At 45.0% G+C, this 27,342-nt stretch overlaps 1 protein-coding gene and 1 pseudogene across 6 annotated transcripts in view; one reads left to right on the top strand and one right to left on the bottom strand.

Annotated features, from left to right (window-relative positions):
- COL14A1 (collagen type XIV alpha 1 chain) overlaps positions 1 to 27,342 on the top strand; it is a 161,205-nt gene that overhangs the window by 55,129 nt on the left and 78,734 nt on the right. For 5 of the 6 annotated variants that reach the window (XM_066623748.1, XM_066623746.1, XM_066623743.1 and 2 more), the window contains exons 12-19: positions 8,237 to 8,382; positions 10,184 to 10,313; positions 11,366 to 11,505; positions 14,181 to 14,307; positions 15,379 to 15,518; positions 17,735 to 17,876; positions 19,091 to 19,162; positions 20,824 to 20,966. In XM_066623748.1, the coding sequence (XP_066479845.1) occupies positions 8,237 to 8,382; positions 10,184 to 10,313; positions 11,366 to 11,505; positions 14,181 to 14,307; positions 15,379 to 15,518; positions 17,735 to 17,876; positions 19,091 to 19,162; positions 20,824 to 20,966 (1,040 nt within the window). The remainder of the gene's footprint in view (positions 1 to 8,236; positions 8,383 to 10,183; positions 10,314 to 11,365; positions 11,506 to 14,180; positions 14,308 to 15,378; positions 15,519 to 17,734; positions 17,877 to 19,090; positions 19,163 to 20,823; positions 20,967 to 27,342) is intronic. The other variant, XM_066623744.1, reaches the window with a different exon arrangement.
- On the bottom strand, positions 16,280 to 16,394 carry LOC136650201 (5S ribosomal RNA; annotated as a pseudogene).

Below are 27,342 nucleotides of genomic sequence, written 5' to 3'. Positions count from 1 at the left end.
GTTTGAAGTCATTCTGAAACCTTCAAAATGTTTGACACTGACAAAAATGTTGATTTGTTTTGCAAATGTCTGTGCTTTTTCTTCTGCACAAGCAACAGCCAGACAGCCTTAATAATAATAATAATAATAATAAACTTTATTTATACCCTGCCCTTTTCCCCAAAGGGACCCAGGGCAGCTTACAACAGGTTAAAAACAGATTAAAACATAATATTAAAAAACAGATAAAAACATTAACATATTAACAAATATCATAAAAACAGTAATTAGATAAAAAATCAAGTAAAAGGAGCATAGAGCAGCAGATCATAGGAATCAGGCCTGTAAAAAATACTAAGAGATGTAGAAAAGATGTTAAAAAGGCCATGAACTCAGAAGGCTTGTTTAAACAGAAGGGTCTTCAGGCCCCGCCGAAAAGTCTCAAGAGAAGGACTTTGCTCAGCTTCGGCTGGTGCGCCAGCTGCGACCGTACTTGGATCGTGCAGGCCTGGCCACGGTGATCCATGCCACGGTGACATCGAGGTTAGATTACTGTAACGCGCTCTATGTGGGGCTGCCCCTGAAGACGGTTCGGAAACTACAATTAGTACAGAATGCGGCGGCCCGTGTGGTCACCGGAGCCAGGCGGTTTGACTCTGTCAGCCCGCTTCTCCGGGGGCTGCATTGGCTGCCCATTCGTTTCCGGGCCCAATTCAAGGTGCTGGTTTTGACCTTTAAAGTCCTATACTGCTCTGGGCCAGGATATCTTAGAGTCCGCCTACTCCCGTACAATCCGGCTCGCCATCTCAGGTCATCAGAGAAGGCCTTTTTGCAAGTGCCGCCACCCAAGGAGGTCCGGGGGGGTGGCTGCAAGAAATAGGGCCTTCTCGGTAGTGGCACCAACATTATGGAACTCCCTTCCCTTTGACTTGAGAATGGCTCCCTCTCTTGAGAGCTTTCGGCGAGGCTGAAAACACTGTTGTTTAAACAAGCCTTCTGATTTCTGGCCTTCTTAACTTTTTTATACATCTTTTAGTTTTACAGGCTTGATTCCTCAGTGATCTGCTCTTTTACTCTTTTAATCTGACTACTGTTTTTATGGCCCTGTAGTGTGTTTTTAAATGTTTTTATCTGTTTGTATTAATGTTTTTAAATTCTATTGTTTTTTAATATGTTGTTAGCCGCCCTGGGTCCCGTTAGGGAGAAGGGCGGGATAAAAATAAAGTTTTATTATTATTATTATTATTATTAAGGAGCCATTCTTATGTCAAGGGGAAGGGAGTTCCTTAACTCCCTATTGTGCGTAAAAATGGCATGCGTTTTTCCCTATCACTTGTAGTTTTGGAGATATAGTATAGCCTTATTCGTGAATGGTTCAAGCAGCTTCCTCATGAGGAAGCCATGGTGTAGGCTTCCTCATGAGGAAGCTGCTTGAACCTTTCACTAATAGGGCTATACCAGGGCTTTTCAAACTGGGGCGTCATGATGCCCCAGCCTGTGGGCCCTGGCCTCTGCCCCCTTAAGAGGCAGGGGCAGCCTGGAGGCAGGGAGGAGGCAGTGGCGCGATCCCCAGGATCGCGCCTCTCAGGGGGCTGCAGGGGCTTGAGCCATTAGATATTTGATTTTCTCTGTAAACCGCTTTGTGAACTTTTTGTTGAAAAGCGGTATATAAATACTGTTGTTGTTGTTGTTGTTGTTGGGTGCACTTATTCAAGCCTCCTGCAGTCTCCCAAGGGTGTGGGGAGCCCGGTGCGAACCTTTGTTAGAGCTCCCTGCAGCAATGAAAGTGAAAGTGGAGTGATTGCGCTCCACTTCCGCTTTAGCAGAGGCGGGGCGCAATCGCTCCGCTTTTACATTCACTGCTGCGGGGAGCCCTAACAAAGGTTTGCACTGGGCTCCCCGCACCCTGGGGAGACTGCAGGAGGCTTGGGTAAGTGCTCCCAAGCCCCTGCAGCCCCCTGAGCAGCGCGATCCTGGAGATTGTGCCACTGCCTGCCACCCACCCTTGCTGCCTCCCCCCCACCTCCGCCAGCACTTACAGTGGCTCAAACTCTCCTGGAGAGTTTGAAAACCACTGGGCTGTACTATATCTCCAAAACTAGAAGTGATCGGGCAAAACGGATGCCATTTTTGGAACTGGCACCCCAAATATACCCAGGAAATGGTGTAACGTTTAAGGAAGCAAAATGTGAGTTGGCCTGTGTTATTTATAGTTCTTCCACCAATCTCCACTCCAATATCAGGCAGCTCCAGATCTAATTTTTGCATGTTCACTTCAGCATAAAGACTGAACATGTGGGCATAAAATACATCCCTGTGTAACTCCCTTGCCAGTCCTGAACCAATCTGTATCACCGTAGAGTGTTCTCGCTTCCTGGTCAGTGTACAATGGTCTGATAGGTCTGATCAGGTAGGATAGGACACCAAGGTCCTGCAGAGCCACCTGTAGCTTATTGTGTTCTAAGCAGTCTAAAGCATTACTGTAATCAATAAAACACATATATAAATCCTTTTGAAATTCACGGGCCTTTTCTACAATCCATCTAATATTGATGATATGATCTTGAGTGCCATGCCCCTTTCTCAAACCATCTTGTACATCAGGTAACTCCTGACTTGATGTCATTGTGTAGCCGTTGTTGGATAGTCGTTAATAGAATCTTGCTTGCATGAGAAATCATTGTAATTGTACTATTAGTTGGAGCAATCTCTGGTGTCGCCTTTCTTTACCTGTGCATCTTTACTTGGAAGTAAATCTACCCCTATATTTAATGGGATTTACTCCCGGTAAGTATAGATAGACTGCAACCTTAGTATGCTTTCATACATGAAATGACTTCTTTCGAGTCAGATTTTCTTCTATCACCTCTTGCCTCCACCCCGATAGAGTCTGCCAAAAATTCTTGCTACTGGCTCTTACTGTAAATCCTGTAGAGGGAGTCCAGTGGGCCTCCTGGTATGGGCATTCACTCCCTCACTCCTCACCCTGTGCTGTTGATTCTGAGCCAGGAGCCAAGTCAATGGAAGCACCTCACAGTTCTGGCACCCACTCTCAGCTATCACCTGGGAAGGAGTAATCCAACAGTGCCTGATATAGCACAGGGGTGCTTGAAGTGTCTGTGTGCGTGTATGAATATCTTTTAAGTTCTGGACAGTGTGTATCAAAGACTGTTTGTAGTTTTTGAGTATCTTATCTTTAGAATGCCATAGATGCTTTAAAGAGGTGTGTCACATTAAACATTTCTTACAACTCTCATACATGTTTTGATTAATGTTGCTGAGTTATGGGATAGTGTCACATCTCTGAGGTGCTCTTTGGACTTGGGGGGGGACCTGGTAGGGGATCACACAGGCTGCTGCCACCCTGAGCTTGGGTGCCGAGTGAGAAGTGGAGACTTACGAGTTACTTACGAGTCTTGTGAAGACTGTTTAATTGGATAAGTATCTTTACATTCATGGGACCCTGTTACTCCACTGATAGCGCTTAGCATGAGTTCTGCCTCTGTGTCCTCACAGAGTCAGGTGTTGCTGCTCCAGACTGACTTGAGGGCTGTCACACTGGCATGATCGAAGTCCCGCTGTGCCCTAGTTCTGGAGGGTGGCTTGGTTCACGCTCTCCCAATGTTGCTGTACATTTTGTTGCTGTACCTAGTTCTGAGTGTGGCTTGGTTCAGGCTCCCCCAATGTTGCTGTGTTGGCAGGGCCACTCTTAAAACTTCGTATTATACTGCATACGACAGTAGTGAAGGCTTTGTTGTGTGGGAAGACTGGACAAACAAATCCCTCCTGAGTGAACTGAGACCAGGCAGGTTAAAATAATAACAATAAAAAAGTGTTTTATTAAAACAATGAAGAATGCCAATGCAAAACCGATAAAAGAAAAGGCAAAAATAAGACACTTGGGGAATCACAGAGGCAAAGGAAAGTTTAGGTGGATGGGCTGGGCACAGGATGGTATAGAGGTGATGATGCCATTACCGGTCTTGCCAGAGACAGGTGGATGGCTGGAGCAGCCCTGCATGAGGCCTCCAACTTCCCATGTGTGGTGCCACACTCTGATTTGACCATCTAGCCATTTGACCATCTAGCCAAGACTGTCTACTTTGACTGCAAGTAACTCTCCAACTCTCCTCAACCATGCTTCCTGAGATTCTTTGAAGTGTAGATGCTAGAGATTGAACATTGGACCTTCGACACTCAGAGCATATCCTCTCTTGATAATGCACATTTGAACAACTAGCTTTTTACCATCACAAGCATCACAGAACCGGAATGAATGCGAGTCATGTAAGAGGATCCTTTCACTCTTGCATTATTCCTAGTGACGTTAGTGAGGCTTGTTCTAATGCGGTTTAGAGGAAAAAGTGTTTAGTTTAGAGACCTTGGTCCAAGACCCTTCCTCTGCCAAAATCTGTAACGTGATTTTGACCAATCATTAACCTGCAGCAGCTGTTTCCCAGCTGTAGTTTTCTCACTGGATTTATTGTGAGGACAAGTTCAGTTAAGTCGTAACAAATTTAAAAAGTGCTGTATTAGTGGTTTGGGCAGGTGTGGACTGAAGATAAGTTGGGAGCTGTTGGTAGATGTCTGGGATATTTGCTGTGGATTTGCAAAAGTCTCCTACTCCCAGTAGTTTAACAACAGAACATAAAAGTGCAAGCAAAGCAGTTGTATTCCACAGCTGACTTTGTGCTTATTGAGGGTCCAATCCTATCCAATTTTCCAGTGCCGGTGCAGCCGTGCCAGTGGGGCATGCACTGCATCCTGTGGTGGGAGGTAGTCACAGAGGCCCTCTTAAGGTATGGGAATATTTGTTCCCTTACCTTGGGTTGCATTGCAGTTGCACCAGTGCTGAAAAATTGAATAGGATTGGGCCCTCAATCTCTCTCCACCTCAGTGCTCTTTACCTGTAAAATATATAATTGATGAGTTTGAATTGGCCACCTTTGACCTGGTCTTTATTTAGCGCTGCTGGACAGTTTTAGAATTTTGTGTTAGAGTCCATCACTGGTAACAATTCAGATGTAGACTTTATTTATTTATCCACCCATCCCGCCTTTCCCATGCCAAAGCAAATGCCCAAGGCGGCTTACAAAGCTCTATAATAAATGTACAAAGTATCACAACAGGTAGAAAGAAAGACATCTAACAAAGCATTAAAAATCAAACAGTGAAACATCATAACAAAACCAAGCAAGAGCTAACACACACCGTTGAGCCATTGGGGGAACAAAATAGTCCAGGGAAGCAGTCAAACCACAGCAGTATTTCAGAGCGCAGAGGGCAGATATCCACTCAGCAACCAAATGCCAGATGAAACAGGTGTGTTTTGAGCCCTCGCTGTAAAGTCATGAGAGAGGGAGTAATTCTCAGTTCCCCTGGAAAGAAATTCCATAGTTGTTGTGCCACTACAGAGAAAGTTTGCCGCCAAGCTGCCATCCTTCTCATGCAGGTTATACCACAGACAGGGCTGTTGCCTTAAAAAAGGCAACACCTTTTATTTATATTTTAGTGTGCGATGTTTGTTTGCGTGTTTATGTGATGCTGGGTGCATGACCCAGTCCAGTCTCGTGACGTTTGAATTCTCCTGATGGCAAGAGGCTTCAGATTCCATGGACCGCAAAGGAGGCCATAACTTTGGTCATTCAGTGCAATCAACCTTCCCCACTCTAGGTAGCTGGCTTAAGACAATCCTTGTCTTTCTTTTATTTATTTGTACAATCCCATGAATGGCTGCATCTTAAGCGCATAGAAAATTTGAGTCTGTAAACAAATGCCGTGTCCTGGAAGCTTCATGACTTGGAATACACAAAGTTATTGACAGAAAAGAATGGCCCCCAACCCTAAGTTTCCTCCCCAGCTCCATGGCCAAATCAAACATCTAGAGGTGTTTGAAAATGGTGTTGTTTATTTTGCTCAGAAATAAGCCCATTGGGTTCTTTAAATTTAGATGGTAATCCTAATTTAGTCACTGGAAACAAATACCTCTACTAATCAAGTACTGTATGTTAATTGAGGTTCTGGCCTCCAGAGCAAGTCAAAGTTCACTGCCACAACTTTGGCTGGATGCAGAACAGTAGACACACCCACCTTGAGCTGGAGGCCATCAAGGTACAAAAGAAAGGTCCTTGATGAACTTATCCCATGAAAGCTCCTGTATTTTTCCATGAGAGTTTAGGATATAAAAAGCTGGGTCACAAACCCCTCAGTTTCTTTGTCTGCCTGTCTTGCTGTTTTTTGTGGACCAGTTGCATTATTTACCTCCATCCACTACTCATGAATCATTGTGCTAGCTGGTACCAAGGACAGGTACCAGACCATTCTCTTACTTTCCAACTTTTCTTCCCCTGCTTCCCTTGAGTGCAACTGAGAAGTTGCTGCTCCAGTGCCCACTGAGCAGTTTGCAAAGCACCTCTTTCCTTCAGTTCCCTTGCCCAGCTTTCCTCCTTGGGACTAGCTGAAGCTACTACTTAGCCCACTTTGGTTTACTTTTTAAGAACTTTTCTGCTTTTCTCCCCACCTTTGCAACTGGAGATAGTTGTGCCTTCACATCCTTGCCTCATGATCTCTACAGTGCTTCAAACTGCCTCAGCTGATATCGATAGGTAACCTGGATCTCTGGCAATCCTGACCATTGACCCACAAATTTGTGCTATCAAATTGATGATACATTTAGTGCTTCTGTTGTCTCCTCCTTTGTGTGAGTGCCATGGATGTTTGTGAGCCTAGAGCTCTTGGTCTATTTTTAAGTAGTTTTGGGGAAAGGCCTGAGAGCAGTCTTGTCTTCCTCTTTCTTAAATGCCGTTGGCCACTGCTCTTGATCCCTGTACACATAATAGATTTATTATCTATCTAGACACGTACATGTTGCATGTGTTGTAAAAAGTATACCTGGTACCATATGAGATGCTGCAAGTAATTGGCTCCATCTCCTCAGTGACCATTTTACATCTAGCCTGGCCCTTTGTACCTGGTTCCAATTAGTGGACCTTGCTATTGAGTGAAAAAAGAACACTGATCCCAGAAGCCTGAATATGGCCCATTCTTGGTCCACTGAACAGTCCCATGAGTTCACAGTATGTTGAAATAATGTGCCCTAGCACACAATTGTGGGAATATCTATACTAGAAGAATTAGGGCACAATCCAAAGGCGCCGTTAGGTTGTCTCAAGTCCCTTGCCCCAGCCCAGGAGGGTTGTAAATGTGCCGTAAGGCACGTTTGCACCTCCTCAAGAGGAAGCTGGGCCATCGCTCCAAGAAGTGCTAACCTGCAGAGGCTAACATAAGCCTCCACACTGGCTTGCTCTTGGACACTTGTGTTGGCCCCGCTGGTCCGACGCAAGGACAAAAGGTATGAGGGGAGGAGGCAGGGAGGAGCCATTTGTGGGCGGGGGAGGGCGGGTGGTGGGCAAGTGGGAGGTGGAGCTAGGATCCGGCAGTTATGCCGGATCCCAACCTCCATTCCTTGGGAAAATGGAGCGACTTCAAGCTACTCCGCTCTCCTCGAACTTGTGCTACCTCAAGAGGTGGCGCAAGTCCGAGGAGACCCATAGGGGCCAGCAGCCCTTACCCGGAGGTAAAGGGAAATGTTTCCCCTTGCACCTGGCTTAGCTGCTTATGGCCACCATCCTGCGCTGGATACTTGGCTTGCCTGTTCCAGCGCAGGATAGGATTGCGCCCAGAGAAGTTTATGATCAACATTGACAGGAATTGGTTAATTACAGATTTCATGGTAACAGTCCTGCATACTGACCCAGTAACATCATTTCCTATAGCACCTGGTACTCTTTTGAAGTTATTCATTCAAGTTCTGACTAAGCCTGCCCTATCAATTTTCTGAGAACCGATCGTGCTGCTGCCCAAGGCAGAATGTCTTCAAGCGTTGTTTTAACAAATCTGCGCAAGGGCGTCCTAAAGCAGTGCTCTGAAATGTGTAAATATTAATCACTCCAGACGATTTAAACATTGTAGGCGTTTTCTTTTTTGACACTGTCAACGGGAGCTATGAAAAACACTATTCTCTACATAGTTGACCTTGCTGGCAGAAAATGAATTGTAAATATGGAAACCCACAACCCTGTGATTCTCTGAACAACCCTTAGCAACATCTCTTGTTAGTAATGGCATTCAAACAATAGTTGCTGCTCCATCCTTATTTTAAAAAATTATTGAGTTTACTATAATACAATCATTTTTACAGGAAATTATTCTGCCTGCTCCCCAGGCAAAAAAACTGTTGTATGTGTTTTTTCCCCAGTTGCTTTGCCCATGGCTTCCGACCTGGAGCTGTATGATGTGGCGCACAGTAGCATGAGAGCAAAATGGAATGGCGTTGCGGGTGCCACTGGCTATATGATTCTGTATGCACCTCTTACTGATGGACTAGCAGCGGATGAAAAGGAGGTGAGGTACTTGGCATCAACCAGCTGTATGTTCGCAGGTGTGATGAAACCATTCTAGAAAGTGTGTGCTTATTCTTCTGAAAAAAAAATTGATGGCCTCTCAAAACACATTCGTCTACTCCAGATGTGAGTAGGAGGTAGACCATGGACCATTGGTGAACCATTGACCAATTTCGGGGGGGGGGTCACCACCAGAACCTGGGTGCTGGTATTTGTGTAAGGAATCCTGGTTTCATGATTTGTACAGGCCTGGTATAGACACACCCTGGCTTACGAACAAGCTGCTGAGCTGTAATCAGAAAGCATCTGGCTTTCTGAGTTGGGTAACAAACGCCAGTGCAGACTTTGAACTAAGACGCAACCTCTTCTTCCGCTCCTCAGTTTCTGCATGTAGAATTATATTTACACCCATTCACGTTAAGAAGATTAATAGCATGCAAAGACATGCAAGGCTGTGGGAAGTGTGTAGGAAGCCCCCGAGAGCTCACATAGACTTGTGTTTTGATCTTTGCACGATTCCTAGCTTTGGGCATGTACCCCTCCACTGGAAACTTGCTGAAATCAGCAAACTTGAGGACCGCACCCTACAGACAGGTTTTCAACAGACAAGTCATTGTTTTTATTACTGTGCCTAGTGAAGGCGCTCAAGGCGACAATATTCACTTCAAACTGCACAGCAATAACTGAACCTCATCCTATAGAAAGAACGTTCTTAATGGAAATCACAGTGGCCGCCCACTGTGCCTGTAATAATCTTGTATTTTGGCTGCCACTTTGCGGCAGGTATTTTTATTGCTGTAAAAATGAAACAGTGATCTGGCATTAATTTTGTACCTCTTCCTCCTCTCAACTTAATACTGTGCAGGCATTTTTACCCTCAGTAGATAGTTGGAACAATTATAGTGTGTCTTGGGGCAGAACTACATGATCCACTTCATGTCTTGACATTCTCACCACTGCTTTTCTGGAAAACAGCACCAGGAGGAAGTGCTTTAAAGGGAAGATGCTGTGCTTGACCCTTCCCTTGCCTACCACTTCCCGGTCCAATTCTTCCCCTCAACCACTTGTCTCTCAACATTTCCTTTCCAACACACAGAATCACCCCTTCTTGACATCACTTTGTAGTTTCAAGTGCAGCCATTTGCTGTGTTGGAAAAAAAGTGTAGTCTCTGCCTGGCAGTGCTTGTTTTGTAGGGAATTACATGGTAGGAATTTCTTCTTCAGATGGCTATAACCATTCCATTGAAATCATATGTGAGGATGTGTGAGCCTCCTTTTGCTAGTCCTGAAAATTAATTGGGCTTTTCCCAAGTAAGTTTTTTGAGCATTTGAGCACTTGAAAAGCCCAATTAATTTTGATGTAAGTCTCCCCTTCTGTGCTACAAGTCCCACACTCTATGTGCTATACGCAGCTAAGGAGAGACCTTGTGGGGCCTCTCCCATCTGGATGGAAGCCCTTCACCATCTCCTATTTATTTCCCAAGGTAAGCATGGTTTTTAAATCTTCAGAAATGGAGTACAAACCCCATTATATGAGTTGAGCATGACTAAAGGATCCTGGATCCACTTCAAAATGAGATAAGGCATTTTAACTTGGGGAGGAGGAGACTATGAATTCCTCCCCTTCAAAGCCTTTCTCCATCCCTGGGTTGCAAGTGATCTCCAAGCTGGAAAATGTCATTTGTGAATTAGGTTTACATTTGTGAGTGTCTGTGTCCTATGCCCTATGGCTTTTAACATAGGTGATGTGCTGTTTAATTGGTCTGTTTTTGAGTGGTTTGATACTTTCATCTTGTCCCTAGATAAAAATTGGAGAAAGCTCAACAGATATTGAACTGGAAGGACTGCTGCCCAATACAGAATACACGGTCACTGTTTATGCAATGTTTGGAGAAGAAGCCAGTGATCCCCTTACAGGGCAAGAAACGACATGTAAGTGGTTCATGTGCTCTAGGAGTAAATCTGTGGAAGTGCCCTTTGGTGTCTGAAAAATGATTTTCTGACTTTCAATTCTGTATAGCGTAAAAATTCCCAGAGATTCTGTTTTGGGAGGGTGAAGTGGGGGGAGGCGACACTCCTTCCTCTGACTTTGTATCAGACGAGTTGCAAGTATTCCTGAGAAGCACCCATATATCTAATTATTAAGCAGTACAAAGAGTAACTGCAATAAATACTCTAAAACAGTGGTTCCCAAAGTCCTCCATAGGAGTTGGAAACCACTTAAGTCTTTGTGTGGGCGGGGCTATGGCAGTGATGTGACCCCCCCCAGGATTGTGCCTCTGGCGGGACAGAAGGGGTATTTGTTTACTTACCTGCAGTTAGCGCCAGCCTCTAGGGGGTGCAGGGAGCTCTGTGGACCCCTCCGCAGGGCTTCCCAAGTCTCCAAAAAGTAGAGATTGGAAACCACTTCCGCTTTCATGATTGAAAATGGGAAGTGGTTTCTGATCTCTATTTTTAGTTAACTGGAGGCTTGGGGAGCTCTGCAGAGGCATCTGCGGGGCTCCCTGACCCCCAGAAGCTGGTGCTAGCTTCAGGTAAATAACCCCCCCTTCTGTCCCAGCTGCAGCGCAATCCTGGTGATCACATTGCTTAAGGGGCCAGGGCTGAATGCTTCCCTGGCTGGTGGGTTGCGACCGACTAGTTTTGGAACCACTGCTCTAAAAGTATAGTACCTTTGAATATATCCAATTCAATTACCTCAGAATGCCCGATGCAAAGGATGGCACCAGGAAGCAGATCTCTTCTCTTGTGTGCTCCCTGAGAAATTTGGTGGGCCACTGTGAGATACACGAAGCTAGACTAGATGGGCCTAAGGCCTGATCCAGCGGGGCTCTTCTTATGTTCTTAAGAGCAGGTCTCTGATTTTTGCTATGCATTTTTACTCTGTCACTGTCACAAAATGTCTTTGCTTTTCCTTGTTAGTTCCCCCCTCGAAAACAAACAAGAAAGCATTCATAATTTGAACTTCCCTCCTCTTTTTGTAGTGCCCTTAAGCCCACCACAAAACCTGAAGTTTTCAAATATTGGACACAGTTCAGCTAAGATAACATGGGATCCTGCTTCAAAAAATGTAAATGGCTACCGCATTATGTATGTTAAAACAGATGGAACAGAAACTAATGAGGTAAGCAATGGGTTTTCAGAATAATTAGGAATTAAGAATAGATGTATTATGAAATATCTCTGTGCTCTTTGTGACCTGTCTGTAACTCTTAAAATAATTAGAAGAAAAACTTACTCTGGGTAAGGGTAACTGATTCCAAATTCTCTCAATCTCTGAATTTTCCAAATGCTTCTTTCCTTTGCCAAGAAGTGTAGGGGAGATACCTGTCAACCAGAAATGAAGAAGGAACAGCCAAGAGAATTAGTAAGCAGAAGGTATATTGGAACCTACTGGTAGCTCTATAAGTGATTTACTGAGCAAAATGTTGCTGTATCCCAGTAGTTAAGTAACTAGTAAAATATTTCAGCATGACCAGCCTTGTGATAATCATTATCTCTCTCTGCCTCACTGTTCTCTCCTGTAAAATATGAAAGTGCTATGAACTGGCTACCATTGACTGGCTGTGCTGTTGAGTTTTTCAGTTCTGTATTAGAATCTCTTATCTGTTGTAACTCAGTGTCAAATTGGATGTGACTCTAACAGCGCAATCCTAACTTGTGCTGGAACAGGCAGGCCAGCAGTTCTGCACTCGATCCAGCACAGGTTTGGGGTTGGCTGAGGCTCGGCCCGAGGCAAGGGGAAATTTTCCCCCTTACCCCAGGGAGAGCCGCAGCAGCCCCAATGGGTCTACTTGGAACTGTGCCACCTCGCCAGGAGCTGCTCTGCGCTGCCGGAGACTGGGGGCTAGGATCTAGCATAACTTCCAGGTCCTGGCCCTGCATCCTGCTCCCTGCCTGCCACCCGCCTTCCTTCTGCCCCAAAACGCCTCCTCACTGCCTTTCGCCCACCCTCCCCAGACTCCTCTGTCAGCTGAGCTCGGCTGGTATGAACTCACCTGAGGCTGCATCTGGCCTCCGCAGGCTGGTGCACCTTACTTGGAGGGAGGCACAAACGTGCTTTACTGCACATTTGCAACCCTTCTGGTTCGGCGCAAGGGATATGTGCTGGCCCAGGGCACACTTAGGATTGCACCCAAAATGTGTTCCTCTTCCATGTTTATTTTTATTAAGGAAATAGCGTGTGCTGGTTCCAGTCCCAACTGTAGCCTTCCCAGAACAGTTTTTAAGACAGAAAAAAAAGCTTTCTGGCCATTTTGTTATCCCTTCTCCTCATTCTAGGTGGACTTGTATTTGTAAATGCAGGTTATCCCAATGCATGATTCATAATTTTTATAATTCATGATTCATGGGGTGCAGGAGGTCGTTGAATGTGGCTCCATTCCCCCAAATCAAAACTACTGTTTTGCACCTGGCTGTAGTTCATTTTTTCCAAAACCTTGTTTCACCATGGTTTAGTTTTTCTCTCAGTCTAGTGACCTGACTAGTCACTAGTGAGCTGGTACATGTTGTCAATAAACACACTGGAGTACTTGCCAATGATGTCATCTCCAGAGCACTGGAAGGGAGAGAAGTTGCATAGCACTTGAATTCCCGCTGCATGGTCATGCAGCTCACTGGGAATCCTGCATTCTTGTGACCCTCATGAAGGTCCATGCATCCTTCACTTGTGACCCCGGTCTGGGAACCACTGCTCTATTTGGTGGACCTGAGAGTTCTAGTTCAAAGAGCCTTCCAAACAGAACTTTCAGGCTTCAAGTCTGTTCACTTCTCACCTCGAGAACCCTGAATCCCCTCTCTCCTATCGAGATTAACTACTGTTCCATATATATATATATATATTTTTTAAACAGGCCTGAAACTGGTTTTTTCCCCATCAAATAGGTAGGTTTGAGGTTTCCCATCAAATAGGTATTTTCCCATCAAAAATACCATTTTGCACATGGTATATTATTATGATGCAATCGGTTTCAGAGTTTTTCTAGTGTATAAGCCTTAACTTGCTGCAGCATGGCCTTTCCCAGTTTGAAGAGACACTTTGCCAACAGTCTGAGGCTAAGAGGCAAAGAAGGAAGGCCCATAGCCAGGGAGACAGACCAGGGACAGACTGCACTTGCTCCCGGTGTGGAAGGGATTGTCACTCCCGGATTGGCCTTTTCAGCCACACTAGACGCTGTGCCAGAACCACCTTTCAGAGCGCGATACCATAGTCTTTCGAGACTGAAGGTTGCCAATACTAAGCCTTAACTTATATTTAACTTGTATCTTTCCAGAGACCACCTTTGTTTTTTGTTATGGCAGTTGCTGATTTTTCCTCCTCATTACTGCTTTAACCTGTGACAGAAAGACAGGAGGGCTCTTCCCATAGGATGCTTAGGAGCAATTGCTTGGCTTTTAAGACAGAAACCCCATTATGTGGGTCTTTAAAAAAAAAAAAACACATCCTTTTAAGAGCTTCCCTTGCTTCCAAGTCCTGGTGGTTCAGTGTAGCAGACAGGATCTGGGGATGTGATGGTGTGTGACAGTGGGGAGGGGGGAACCCCTTCCTCTCTCTTGTGCAGGGAGAGCAAATGATTCGTGCAACCAAAAGGGAGGTAACCATCTGTTCCTTGCTGTCAGATGGGGCTCTTGCCAAGTCTCTGAAGGGTACATTCAGAATTCTTTTTTCAGCTGTTGAAAAACGCTGGAGAAAGCAAGCCTGCCCCTTTTCTGTCCTGATGGAATTTCTTCAAGCCAACTGAACTTGCCTCAGGACCTGTCACATCATTTCTAATAGTCAGAATCCCTTTTATTCTGCAGGAGGAGGTGGGTCGTGTGTCAACTCACACTCTGAAGAGCCTAACATCCCTCACAGAATATACTGTTGCTATTTTCTCCCTTTATGATGAGGGTCAGTCTGAACCACTCACTGGCAGCTTCACCACAAGTAAGTCTGGCTGCATGTTAGAAGGCTTTCCAAGTGTAGCTATGGTATTTCTTTACTTCTCTGTATAATAGGGCCATTGCAGCAATCTCCCTCTGTGATATTTTTTTTTTTAAAGAAACGTGCTTGTACAGTAATTCTCCTTTTATTCACGTGGCAGTTTGGAAACATTATGTTATTTAAAATTAAAACAGATGCAAATATATATTTTGTCAGATGTGCTTTAACTGTGGCTAGGAAAGAAAGAATAATGGTGCAATCCCATGTGTGTCTTTTCAAAGGTAAGCCCCAATGAGTCCAGTGGGATTTTCTCCAACCTAAGAAATTGCAGCCTAAGAAATTTAAATATGGGATGGCTGTAGGCAAGCCAAATTTGGCAAGCTACTCACCATTTAGTTAAGAAGTACTTCTTAGCCAGCATTCCAGCATTTAGTTGCATTGATTTTTAAACTACAAAGTACAATTATGATACTAATTAGAACTTTCACAAGCAACCCTTGTACCAAACAAGAAAAAGATAAGGGAAACTGTTCTACTCTCCCTCCCAAACGCTAGTTTTGAAAAAAGGAAAACATTCTCTCTCACTCACACTCACACACACCCCTGCAGTTAGGGCCCAATGCGTGACATCCTGCCATGAGGAGGGCAGTCACAGAGGCCTCCTTAAGATAAGGGAACAAATGTTCCCTTATCTCAGTGCTACATTACAACTGCATCCGTGCTGGAAAGTTTGATAGGATTGGGCCCTTAGGGTGCAATCCAAACAACTTTCCAGGTTCGGGGTAAGGGCAATGCAACTCCGAGGTAAGGGAACAAACATTCCCTTCAGGAGGCCTCCGTGATGCCCCCCAACTGCAGGATGCAGCACGTGCCCCAACGTCATAGCTATGTCAAAGCTGGAAAGTTGGTTAGGATTGCACCCTTAATCAGTTAATAGTACATAGAATTGGATCCCAAATGGCTCTTTTGTGAACAGAAGCCACTTCCATTCACGCAGCAGTTGGTGAGTAGATTCTTACATTTTCCTCCCTGTAAGAAAAATTCTTATATTTTTCTCCCTTTTTCGACATGCAGAAAAAGTTCCATCTCCTCAGTATTTGGAAATACATGAAGTCTCTGCCGATAGCTTTAGAGTCAGCTGGAAGGCACCATCCTCTGACGTAGCCCTGTATCGACTAGCCTGGATTCCACTGGGTGGAGAAGAAGGTGAAGAGGTGAATATTCTTGACTCTCTTATAGCATATCGGTGATTTTTAACTGGTTGGCAACCTTCAGTCTTGAAAGACTATGGTATAAGCCTACAGCACCTGGTATTCTTAACTGGATTCTTGGAAAGCCATCAAGAATTTCTCACTGAGAAAATCAGGAATGGCAGGCAAGCTTTCCTGAGGCCCCACACTATTGATGTTCCTTTACAGTGTGTAGCTGGCCATGAGCTACCTTACAAGATAGTAGAGCCTAATAACTACTGTATGTCCACCTAATGGTTTGAGCATGACCCAGTGGGTGAGGGATGGAGAGCCGGCCTTAGGAGCTGCAGGGGCCAATGCTAAACCTATTTTTGTGGACTTTCAAATTCTCTCTCTCCCCCCCCCCCCCACTCATCAGGATGAACAGCACCAGCAGGCACAGGGCCAATGGCATCTGTTGTGAAGTGCAGCACCTGGAAGTAGGTGGTGGTGACGTGACGATGTCACCACCATCTGTTTCTGGGGGATTCTATTTTGGGCCAGTTGGACATGGGTGGGTGGGAGGGTCCACAAATGGAGATGCTCTGGTTGTCGCCCCAGCCTCATGAGCATCAGCCAAAGAGCAAGGTGCTAGCTGCCACAATGGGAGATTCGCTTGCTGCCCTAGCATGCCCCCCCAGGTATGGGGCCCAATTGCCCTGAAGCCATCCCTGTTCTATGCGTGTGTGTGTGTAATCTGTATCATATATGGTTGGCAACCTTCAGTCTCGAAAGACTATGGTATAAGCCTACAGCACCTGGTATTCCCAGGCGGTCTCCCATCCAAGTACTAACCAGGCCTGACCCTGCTTAGCTTCCGAGATCAGATGAGATCGGGCATGGAACGACTATGGTATAAGCCTACAGCACCCGGTATTCCCAGGCGGTCTCCCATCCAAGTACTAACCAGGCCTGACCCTGCTTAGCTTCCGAGATCAGACAAGATCGGGCATGGAAAGACTATGGTCTAAGCCTACAGCACCTGATATTCCCAGGCGGTCTCCCATCCAAGTACTAACCAGGCCTGACCCTGCTTAGCTTCCGAGATCACGCATGTGCAGGGTAACAGTTGCTGCCTATGCCTATGTAATTTTTATTCTCCAAAGAAAGCTTCACATGTTATAGAAGGCCTTTAGGGCTTCTGAAGTGTTCTTCCGGTTAGAAATGCATCTTTTTTTTCTTAAAAACAGCTGGAGGGTGGGGAGCAGGAGGAAAATCCTGACCAGAACTGGGGTATTCAGGGAGGGGGAGTTTCATTCTTTCTCTATGTAATTCTTATCCCCAGAATCACCCCACTGAAGTGGGGATTTCACTCAGAAACAAACGTTGCTTCAGAGGGGTGATTTTCAAGATAAAAACAGCACATGGAGAAAGAATGTACCTCTCCGATTCTGACTGGGATTGCACACACACTGTTACAGTTTTGTTTTTAAGAAAAAGAGGCACTTCTGGTTGAATGCACATCTTGGCAGCTCATACGTCCATGTTTGTGTGGTTTAGTTCTTAGCTGAGCTTGAATGCTAAGACAGACCCTTAGAGACAGTAAAAGACTAGGGTCACACATAGTGCTTGAACTCCTGCCATTAAGAGTCACTATTGGCCATTATGCTCTATGGAACAGATGATGAAAGACCTTGTACACCTTACTTTGCCAATCAGAGTGGCACCAAGTTCAATTAAGGCTGCAATCCTAACCACACTTTCCTGAGAGTAAGCCCCACTGAACAAAATAGGACTTACTTCTGAGTAGACCTGGTTAGGATTGTGCCCTAAGAATCAGACGTGCCAGTAAAGACTGCACTCGAGAGTGTGTCCCGTTAGGCATGGATGAACTGAGTTGTTTGAAGGAGAGAGAGAGCAATTATTTGAAAAATCTTGTCACCTGGCAGTTCCCTCCCTCCTGGTAACTTATTTCTGCACAATACATTAGGAACATGAACCAGTCTCTTCCCTACTTATTCAAAAATGCTGTCCATAATTCAGTTGTATTACTTGATAGACATCTGCAGTTCTTTGAGCACTTAAAAACAATGCCTTTGGATTGGGCAAATGGCTGGTGTGTCATTTGGCAGGTCTTACGAGATGCACCTAGTATTTATTTTCAGCATTGCAATTATGTCTGCAGTAATTTTTTAATTTGAGGTTTGTCTAGTTGCACAGCCAGTATGAATAACCTTTATGTCTACGGTTCTGTCTGTGAGATTGTCTTAAGCGGAGAGATCGACACACATGAAATTGAAGGCTTACTACCCAACACAGAGTATGAGGTGTCATTGGTAGCCCTCTTTGATGATGAAAGTGAGAGTGATGTTGCTGCTGTCCTTGGGACCACACGTAAGACAAGTGAAGTTACAAACACTTCTTTGTAACAAGATTTCACGTCTGTCTGGAAATAACACCCTCTGATCTGAAAACCTTTCTGTCTAATCTCGAATGTACGATCATCTATTGATACTTCATGTGTTCTGGGGTAAGCCCTGACATTCAAAACTACAGTTAGACTGAACTCTGGCAAACTCTGGCACATATAAAGTTGACTTATTTGAGTTACGCAATTAGTCTGTCTAAATTCAGCATTGTCTATGCTGACTGGCAGCTCTCCAGGGTTTCTAATGGGATCTTTGCCAGCCCTACCTGGAGAAGTCATAGATGAAACAGCCTAGGGGCTAATTATATCTTACATAGGAATGTGTGTAAGAGTCCTAGCACTTTTAAAAAGAAAAAAAGAAAAAAAGATTGGTCGAATGGCATATGGAGTAGTGTCTGTAGTGTTTTTCCCTGTAGGATTGAAAATTCATGTAAATTTGTGGGTTTTTTTTTCTTCCCAACTCCATGAGGAAAATGTAAGGAAGAGAAAGACTGGAAATAGAGAAACTGCTGATAGGGAAAGGAGTATGCTTTTTCTCCAGTGTTTCTCTGCTTCAAATTGCTTCCAAAATTACTTTATTTTTCTTTTTTTAATTATTTTTTAAAAATGTGTTGGGGCTCTCTTCCGTGCGTTTACGTGTAAAATGTAGGGAGCTGTTTTGGGACTCTGGGCACACACTTTGGAAGCAGAAAGTCCCAGATTAAACCCTAGAAATTCCTTTGTCTGCAAGTCAGCCAATGCTGGGCCAGATAAACTATTGGTCTGAATTTCTATAAGGCAACTTCATGTGTACTTTGAATGCAGTATAATATAATAATACATTAGTGAAGGATATGTACCTACAAGCAGGGCCATCCCTAAACCCAGGCAAGGAGCCCCCACCATTAATTCAGCTTTTGAAAACCTTAAATTTTAGTGCATTACTATGATGAACACCTTTTTCAGACTCTGATGCATAACCTATGGGCGTGATTTATTCCTGTTGTATAATAAAATGAATCTGCATCCATGGATAGATCTGTATTTATTCATGCAATATATAAGCAAAAAAAATTGTTTCTTCTAATCTTAGAGAAGTGTTAATGTTAATAATAATTGCACAGTTTCCATAGATAAATGCTTATAGATGGTGTTGCACAAATGAAATGTGTATGATTCTACAAGGATTTGTATTGTGTTTGCTTTTCAGTTGAAGTGACTACTCCTGAAATAACCACCATAACTACTACCAGTACCACAACTTCCCGACCTACAACAGCAGGTATAAAAATATGAAAAATTTTAAAATGCAGGAGAGATCTGGCTGGGCTGAGCCCTGAACTACCAATGCTGGTGGCAATACCAATTGTACCAATCAGGAAGTAGGTAGGATATGCCATAGCACCAGTGCAGGCTTTGCCATAGGGCCTTCCACAACCTGGCAGCTATAAGAGTGTGTGCATGTGTGCGTGTATATGTGGAGATAGACTCACACATTATATTGTTTTTAATAATATAGTATGTGAGTCATACTATAGGACATCTGCAAGAGGGATCTGAAGGCCTTAGGGATGGACCTCAACAAGTGGGAAACCCTGGCCTCTGAGCGGCCCGCTTGGAGGCAGGCTGTGCAGCATGGCCTTTCCCAGTTTGAAGAGACACTTTGCCAACAGTCTGAGGCTAAGAGGCAAAGAAGGAAGGCCCATAGCCAGGGAGACAGACCAGGGACAGACTGCACTTGCTCCCGGTGTGGAAGGGATTGTCACTCCCGGATTGGCCTTTTCAGCCACACTAGACGCTGTGCCAGAACCACCTTTCAGAATGCGATACCATAGTCTTTCGAGACTGAAGGTTGCCAATACAAATACAAAGTATGTGAGTACAGGTATAACCTAATTATCCGCAGATTTTTCACCCATGGTTTTATCTCAGTGCAATTAGAAGTTCCCTTTCATTTAAAGGAAAAATGTCCTTTAACAATAGCCTCGTGTGGTAGCAGGCAGACAATCAGTCAGTCTCTCTCCAGGCGATTAGCTTCACACAGAGGCAAGTGACCCTCCTTTTCCTATGGAGCACGTGAAATAATGCAAAGTGATTATCACCTCCGCTTTGCATTCTCTTTGCATTATTTCCCTGCACTCCCAGTGAAGGGCAGGGGAGTGAAGGGAGGGGTTGCTACCTGGGAGTAAGGAGTGAAGCCTTTCTAAGTGTCTGGAGTTTGATTGATTGCCTGCTGCTCTCCTGATTACAATGGTAAGCAAGGCTATTTTTAAACCACTCAGCAAAGGGACATTGTTTTTTAAATGGAACCTCTTGAGAATGCCAAGACTCAACCTGTATATATAGAGATAGACTCACACATTAATAATATTTAAATCCTGCTTTTCAACGAAAAAGGTCACAAAACAGTTTGCAGGCAAAACCAAATAATTAAATGGCTCCCTGTCCCAAAAGGACTCACAAACTAAAACAGTGCAGAAGAAACGGCACTAGAAAAGACACTGAGCCACGGTGAACAGGGATAGTTACTCTCCCCCTGTCAAATATAAGAGGAGCACCACTTCAAAAAATGCCTCTTTACAGGATTATTTTCTGGACTTTATATCCTCGTAACCTTAGAATTTGTTTGTTAGCAGCTTTTAGGGTGCAATTCTAACCCCTTCTGTCAGTGCTTTCCAGCACTGACATAGCGGTGCCAATGGGACGTGTGCTGCATCCTGCAGTTGGGTGTCACTCACGGAGGCCTCCTCAAAGTAAGGGAATGTTTGTTCCCTTATCTCAGAGCTGCACTGCCCTTATGTCAGTGCTGGAAAGCACTGACATAAGGGGTTAGGATTTCACCCTTAGTTAAATGTGAATACTAGTATGCTGCCAAGAAATATTGAGAGTTGGATGGGAGCTCAAACAGTTTTAAACAATTTACATCATTTAATACAATTGCAGTGTTTCGGACAGGAATAAGAAACCTTGTTGTGGATGATGAGACCACATCAAGCTTGAGAGTGAAATGGGACATTGTGGACCACGGCGTTCGTCAGTTCAGAGTGACGTACCTCACTGCCAATGGTGATCGTGGTGAGGAAGCGGTAAGAATGGTTGGTATGAGTTTTTTGTATGACTTGGTTTGGACTCTTAGTTTTATAACAAAGCAAGGGATGATGTTACAGTATTTTATTTCTACATATATTGCCATCAGCGGTCTGGGCACTTTGCACTCATAAGCAAATACAAAGAAAAGTCCTTGCTTACTAGGAGCTTGCAGTCTAACAGCCCAAATCCTAATCTGCTGTGGAGCAGGCAGATCTGCAGGCTTGCCCTACATCCAGAGCAGGGTCTGGGCCAGTTGCGGCTCAGCCTGGGGCAAGGGGAATTCCTTCCCCTTACCCCGCGTAAAGCTGCAGCAGCCCCAACTGGTCTACTCAGTTCTGTGCCACCTCCAAGAAGTGGCACAAATCTGAACAGCCCAGAGCTGCTCTGGGCCGCCTGAGACTGGGGTTAGGATCCAGCACAAGTGCCAGATCCTGGCCCCAACCCCCTGTACATCCGCCACCCGCTCATGGGTCTGCCAACTGCCCACCCTTCCCTGCCCCGGAATGCCTCCTTCGCCGCCACAGCCTTATCAGTCCGCTGGCCCAATGGGGCTTGGGCCAGCCTCCTTCCTCCAGTGGTGGCGTAAAAGTGCTTTCCAGCATTTTTGCAACACTGTTGGGTTGGCGCAGGTGACTTGAGCTGGTCTAACACGAGGTTGGGATTGCGCCCTAAGTCTTTCCTTCCCAGCCTTGATCTGCCTTCATGGGTCCACTCGGACATGCACTAGCAAAATTGCTGGTGTGGGTCCAAGTAGACCCATTCAGAGAAGCAAATCCCCATAGGAAACAAATGCTCTCTCTCTCTCTCTCTCTCTCTCTCTCTCTCTCTCTCTCTCTCTCTCTCTCTCTCAAAGAGTCATAGACTTGAGTCACATACCATTGAAGCAGCAGTTTACTTAGGCAGGCTAACCATGAACCCCATTTTTTCAAATGAAATTTTTACAAGTCATCCTGACTGCACATTTCTTGTGCTTTCTGGGCTTCTGCAAAACATGCCTCAGGCTGGTATCAATTTCTTACCAGTCCACATTCCTTCACATCTAGCCAGCAGCTTCCAGTCTCCCATCCAATGCGAAACCTGAGCTGATCCTGCTTAGCTTTTTCAGGCAGGCAACAGCTCAACCTTCAGGCCACACCTCCTGCTTTGGGACTGTCCCTATTGTAGGACGCAGTGTGCATTCCAGTAACACAGCTGCATTAGTGCATGCCGGGATTTAGTTAGGATTACTGTAGGCTGCCCAAAAGAGAATTTGATGAATTCATGGAAGACAAGTCTATCACTGGTTACTAGTCATGATAGCTGACTAGTTGATGATGCTATCTCTAGGATCAGAGGCAGTGTACCCCTGAAAACCAGTTGCAATGTGGAGCAGTGGAGGAACAAAAAGGTGTCTTTATCTCTAGCTTCCCAAGGGCAACTAGTGAATATTGAGGGAAACAAGATGCTAGACTAGATGGGCCTCTGGCATTAGGGCTCTTATGTAGTTCAGCTGTAATCCTCCAAATTCGTTTAACAGAGAAACAGACTGAATCTGCAAACAAAAAACTTCCAGTTAATACAAGACAGGAGATTTCCTGAACAGATCTTAGTTGTGAGTAGACATTATAGAGGGATCTTGTTCATGGGGAAGGATACTATATTGCTGTATTAAGTGGGACTTTTGTTTTAATTCTACCCCTAGCTAATTGAAGAAGAAAAATGCCTTAACTGCGCTAAAGGGCTCTAGTATGGAATCTGTGATCTGCAGGACATCATAATGGATTTAACAAGCCTTTCAAAAGTCATTCTGTTCCAGATGCTTCAAGCTGGCCCAGCCCATATGAACTGTACTACATACAGCTCAATCCTAACCCCCGCCATTTTACGCTATGCAATTACGCTGACGGAGTGTGTGCTGCACTGCATGCTATGGGGGGAGGGCAACCAGACAGCCTGGGAGATGTGAGTTTTACTTACCTCTCCGTAGGGCATAGGGTCTCCTCAGATCTTTGGCACTGTTTTGCTGACATAAGTTCGAGGAGAGGCAGGGGGCATTTGGGGCTGGGAAAAGAGTTACTGGATCCCTGCTTGTGCTACTGCCACCACCAAGATCCACCCTTTCCCACCCTCTGCCCTCCCTACTCCCTACACCAATCCTCCCTCAAACCTCTTCCAGACTGTCCACAACTGGTACCTGCTGGCGCCTTACCACTCCGACATGGGCTGCGCCCATCTCTGGTAGGTGCGTGAAGCCTCCTGCCATTTGCACCAGCAGTTCCAACATGCATCACAGTGGCATGACATTGATGTCTCCATAAGAGAACGTATGGCAGCAGTTCAGGCCCTCTATAGCAGGGGTCTCCAAACCCTGGCCTGGGGACCAGATGTGGCCCATGGAGAGCCTGCATCCGGCCTGTGGCCAGCCTCTGATCCTGAGAGCCTCTGGCCCAGTTGACCAAACACAACCAGAGTTGTGCTTGTGGGGTGGGGGAATGGGGGCCCATTTAAGCATGTGCTTTATTTCTTGGGCTGTGCTGGTGCTTGGAAAAATCCTGGACATTTGAACCCATTCATTCATTCATCTAAGTTCCATCTCTAGTGTATTTATTTAAAATTTACATTTAATTTTTTTTCCTGGCCCTCGACACTGTGCCAGATATTTGATGCAGCCCTTTGGCCAAAAGGTTTAGAGACCACTGCTCTATAGGATTGGGTTGTCTGAATCTAGCCTGTATGATCCCATTTATAAAAGCACTACAATCTGAGCTTTTCCTTGAAGATAAAAGTAATTTGATCTCTTAGTTCATTAGCATTTTGTTCTTTGACAGAGCTTCACTCTGAAAAATATAGGATTTTTCAGTGCTTCTGATGCAGAATATTCTTTCAAGTTTCTTCTTACGTTCTGCCTTCTTCACTTGGACTATATTTCTTTGTAGTCTCCATCAATAAAAATGGTTAAAGGGGGAATTAATTGATTATCTTGCCCAGCAAGCTAGCTGTTCACCCTTTTATTTCAGTGTTTTATAGCTTTTATGAGATTTTGGTAGTTTTTTTTTTAATGTTGTCTTTCACATCAAAGCAGTAATTTGAAAATGAACAGATTCTTTCATAGCCGGACAGGTTTTTTTTAAATTTTACAAGCTTGCGAAGAATATGCAATGACATATAATTACCTAGACTGTCATCCTTTCCATGTCAAAAACACCAAAGGCTGTTTAAGTTTATCTCAGCTTTAGTTCTCATGGAGCAATGAATCTTAAACCAAATTAATTTAGATCACAGCAGACCAACAAAACTTGTGACCCACTAAGCTGAATAGAGCGTTCCAAACATCTATGGAGGGCCAGTAGAGGCTTGGTGGTCTCCGGTTTCATCTGCCTGTCTGGTGGTGGATAGGGGCTGGTGTGGCTTGTTAGTACCTTGCAGCAAAAATAATGGTCATGCAAGGACATCTGCAAGAGGGATCTGAAGGCCTTAGGAGTGGACCTCAACAAGTGGGAAACCCTGGCCTCTGAGCAGCCCGCTTGGAGGCAGGCTATGCAGCATGGCCTTTCCCAGTTTGAAGAGACACTTGGCCAACAGTCTGAGGCAAAGAGGCAAAGAAGGAAGGCCCATAGCCAGGGAGACAGACCAGGGACATACTGCACTTGCTCCTGGTGTGGAAGGGATAGTCACTCCCGAATCGGCCTTTTCAGCCACACTAGACGCTGTGCCAGAACCACCATCCAGAGTGCGATACCATAGTCTTTCGAGACTGAAGGTTGCCAACAACATGCTGCAATCTTACAATCAACATATTGAACTTTGGCACAAGCTTTTGCAGACAGCAACTACTTCACCAATTGCATAAAATGACCTGAAAAGACAGTTAGGTAACTCCAACACATGGGCTAAGCAGGAATGGGAACTCAAGTCAGGTGACTAGAGTCCAAGTAGCAAAACCATGTATTTTGTGTTGACTTGTGTACACTCGAGTCACCCATGCCGATGACTCTGGCGCTGCCTTGAGTCTCAGGCCACTGACTCACAAATGAGTTTAGTTTAGTTTTTAGTCATGAATGTGAACAACTCAAGTCAGTGAGTCTGGCTATGCTTGCTTACTTTTTCCCACAGCGTGAAAGACCTTGTGGGACCGCCTGGAAGCAGCAGTTCCAGCCAGGAGGCAGGGAAGGGTTAATGTTTTCCGTTCGCATCCAGCAGGAGGTGGGGGAGGCCGTGGGAGTGGGCTCTCTTTTCCTTCTCTGAAGGAACAGATGATCATTGGATGAGGGGTAGACAGTCTGATTTTTTTTCTTTGGATGAGGGAGGGCAGAAGGAGGAGCCCAAGCGGGTTCCTGCCTTGGAGTTGGCTGGAGAAATCCAGGGAATGGAAGAAAGGAGGTGGAGAAGCCAGAGGAGGTGACTCGTAGCGATCACGCTTTCAAAACTCATGACTCCTGTGGGCAGCATTATTACTTGGGAGGAGGAAGCCTCACTGAATGATCAACACATTTGGACTGCTTCTGAGTTGAGCTGCAAAGGATTGGGTTGTACTGGTAAGCCTCCCAGTTGCTGTGTGCAATCCTCCTTCTGCTTGCCATCTGTCCCTGCGCGATCCTCTGTCCCTGCTCTCATGCAGTCTGTCCCACCTCCTCCCATCTTGCCCGGTCCCTTTGGTCTCTGCGTTGGCTTGCCTGACCCGTGCTGCTTGCTTCACAAAAGACTCTGACTTGAGTCAAGATGACTCAGGAATTTCAGGGGTCTATGAGTGCTCTCTTTGACTCCTGCATGAGTCAAGTCGCGGGGGGTGGAGACTCAGCAATAACTCGCGGGGTGGAGACTCGGCAATGACACCGAGGCTTGCCACGGTGCCAAGTTCCCATCCCTGGGGTTAAGGTACAGGGCAAGACATACATGGCAAAAAGGGGGGATCAAAGGGAACCAACTTATTCAAGTAGAGGGACAAAATACATTATCGACAGAATACATTATTGGCACATATTTTATTGTATTTTGTGGAATGTCATATAGGAATCGTTGTGAAGACCTCTTGGGGATGATTACTTCTTGTAGTGAGATGAACAATTGACCACCTTTAATTCTTATTCAACCAAGAGGTACTCTGACAAATTTGATAGTGTACACTGTTTCCTTTTTTACAGTCTGTAATGTCCATGGGGTTTGAAAAATTCCCCCTCCTTCCTGCCTGATTTCTGTTTTGAATTATTCTCAGACTGAGGCCCTAGTTCTTGGGATCCAACTAAATAACATGCTGATTGTGTGATTGGGGTCTGCATTATTGTTTTTTTAAATGCAAACAGCAGCTGCATGGTGTAGAGGAAAAGGATCGAAGGGAGGGCGCTTCAGTGCTTTGTGCCTGCTGCAGTCCCAACCCAGATCGGCCCTCTGTCCTGCTATTTGCATCAAAAACAAACTCACAGGGACCCCCACCAATCATTGTATTCTCTTGCAAAACCTGTGCCTGAGTCATACAGCTTCTGATTGCAGTCAGCGGTCACATGACTAAATGTCCCCTATGCAAAAACATCTGCACATAGAGAATTAGCATACCAGGGAAGAAGATTTATTTTATGTACTCAATTTATATCCCGCCATTTTCCCTGATGGACACCTCAGGCAGCTCACAACCCATAAAATACATATAAAATATGCATAAAACTATAAAACACATGAATCACACCATATTAAAAGGCCGACCAGCAACAAGTAGCAGCTATAAAACCATTGATTGTAAAACATTAAATAGTTAATCATAAGAACCATCAAGTACCAGTCTGCAACCAGCAAGCATACCCATTGAAAACCCTGCTGGGTTCTGAAACCTTTTTGGAAATAAGAAAGTCTTCAGGCCTTGCCAGGAGGTTTCTAAGGAAGGATCAGTTCTCATCTCAAAGGGGAGGGAATTCCGTAGAACTTGTAACCCAGCCTTCTCCCTTTACTTGCCAGCTTTCCATCAGCAAGGATTTTTTTCGTTGGAGGCAGAAATATTCAGTCATATGAACTCTCCACTTGCATTTAGAACTGGTACAGCCACGTTTCCCACCTAGGCGAGGCTGTAGAATCAGACCTGCATTTATAAATAGCAGAACCACATTGTGAGTGATGATGGGTGTGGGAGATATCTGCAACTTTTGTAAAGAGGAGGGTTTAATTTGTTTCCATCTTTATCCTCTGTGGCTTCTGGCCAATGTGTACTTCGTGTTTGGCTTTGGAATGGGTGGCTGTGCTCCAGATGTGCGATATTGCCAATCTCTGTTAAGCAGTGAGATATGCTGAGCAGCTGTGGCTTTTGCTGTGGTTGCAGTACATGCTGCCAAGCCGTTGAATTAACAACATTAATTGAAAATCAGCCCATAAAAACTTGGAAGCTGGAGCTTTATTTCTTCCTTTGGC

Source organism: Tiliqua scincoides, chromosome 4 (genome assembly GCF_035046505.1).
Source record: "Tiliqua scincoides isolate rTilSci1 chromosome 4, rTilSci1.hap2, whole genome shotgun sequence".
Taxonomy (NCBI): Eukaryota; Metazoa; Chordata; class Lepidosauria; order Squamata; family Scincidae; genus Tiliqua; species Tiliqua scincoides.
Note: the sequence above shows the minus strand (reverse complement) of the source record. Positions and strands in the feature narration are given on the sequence as shown.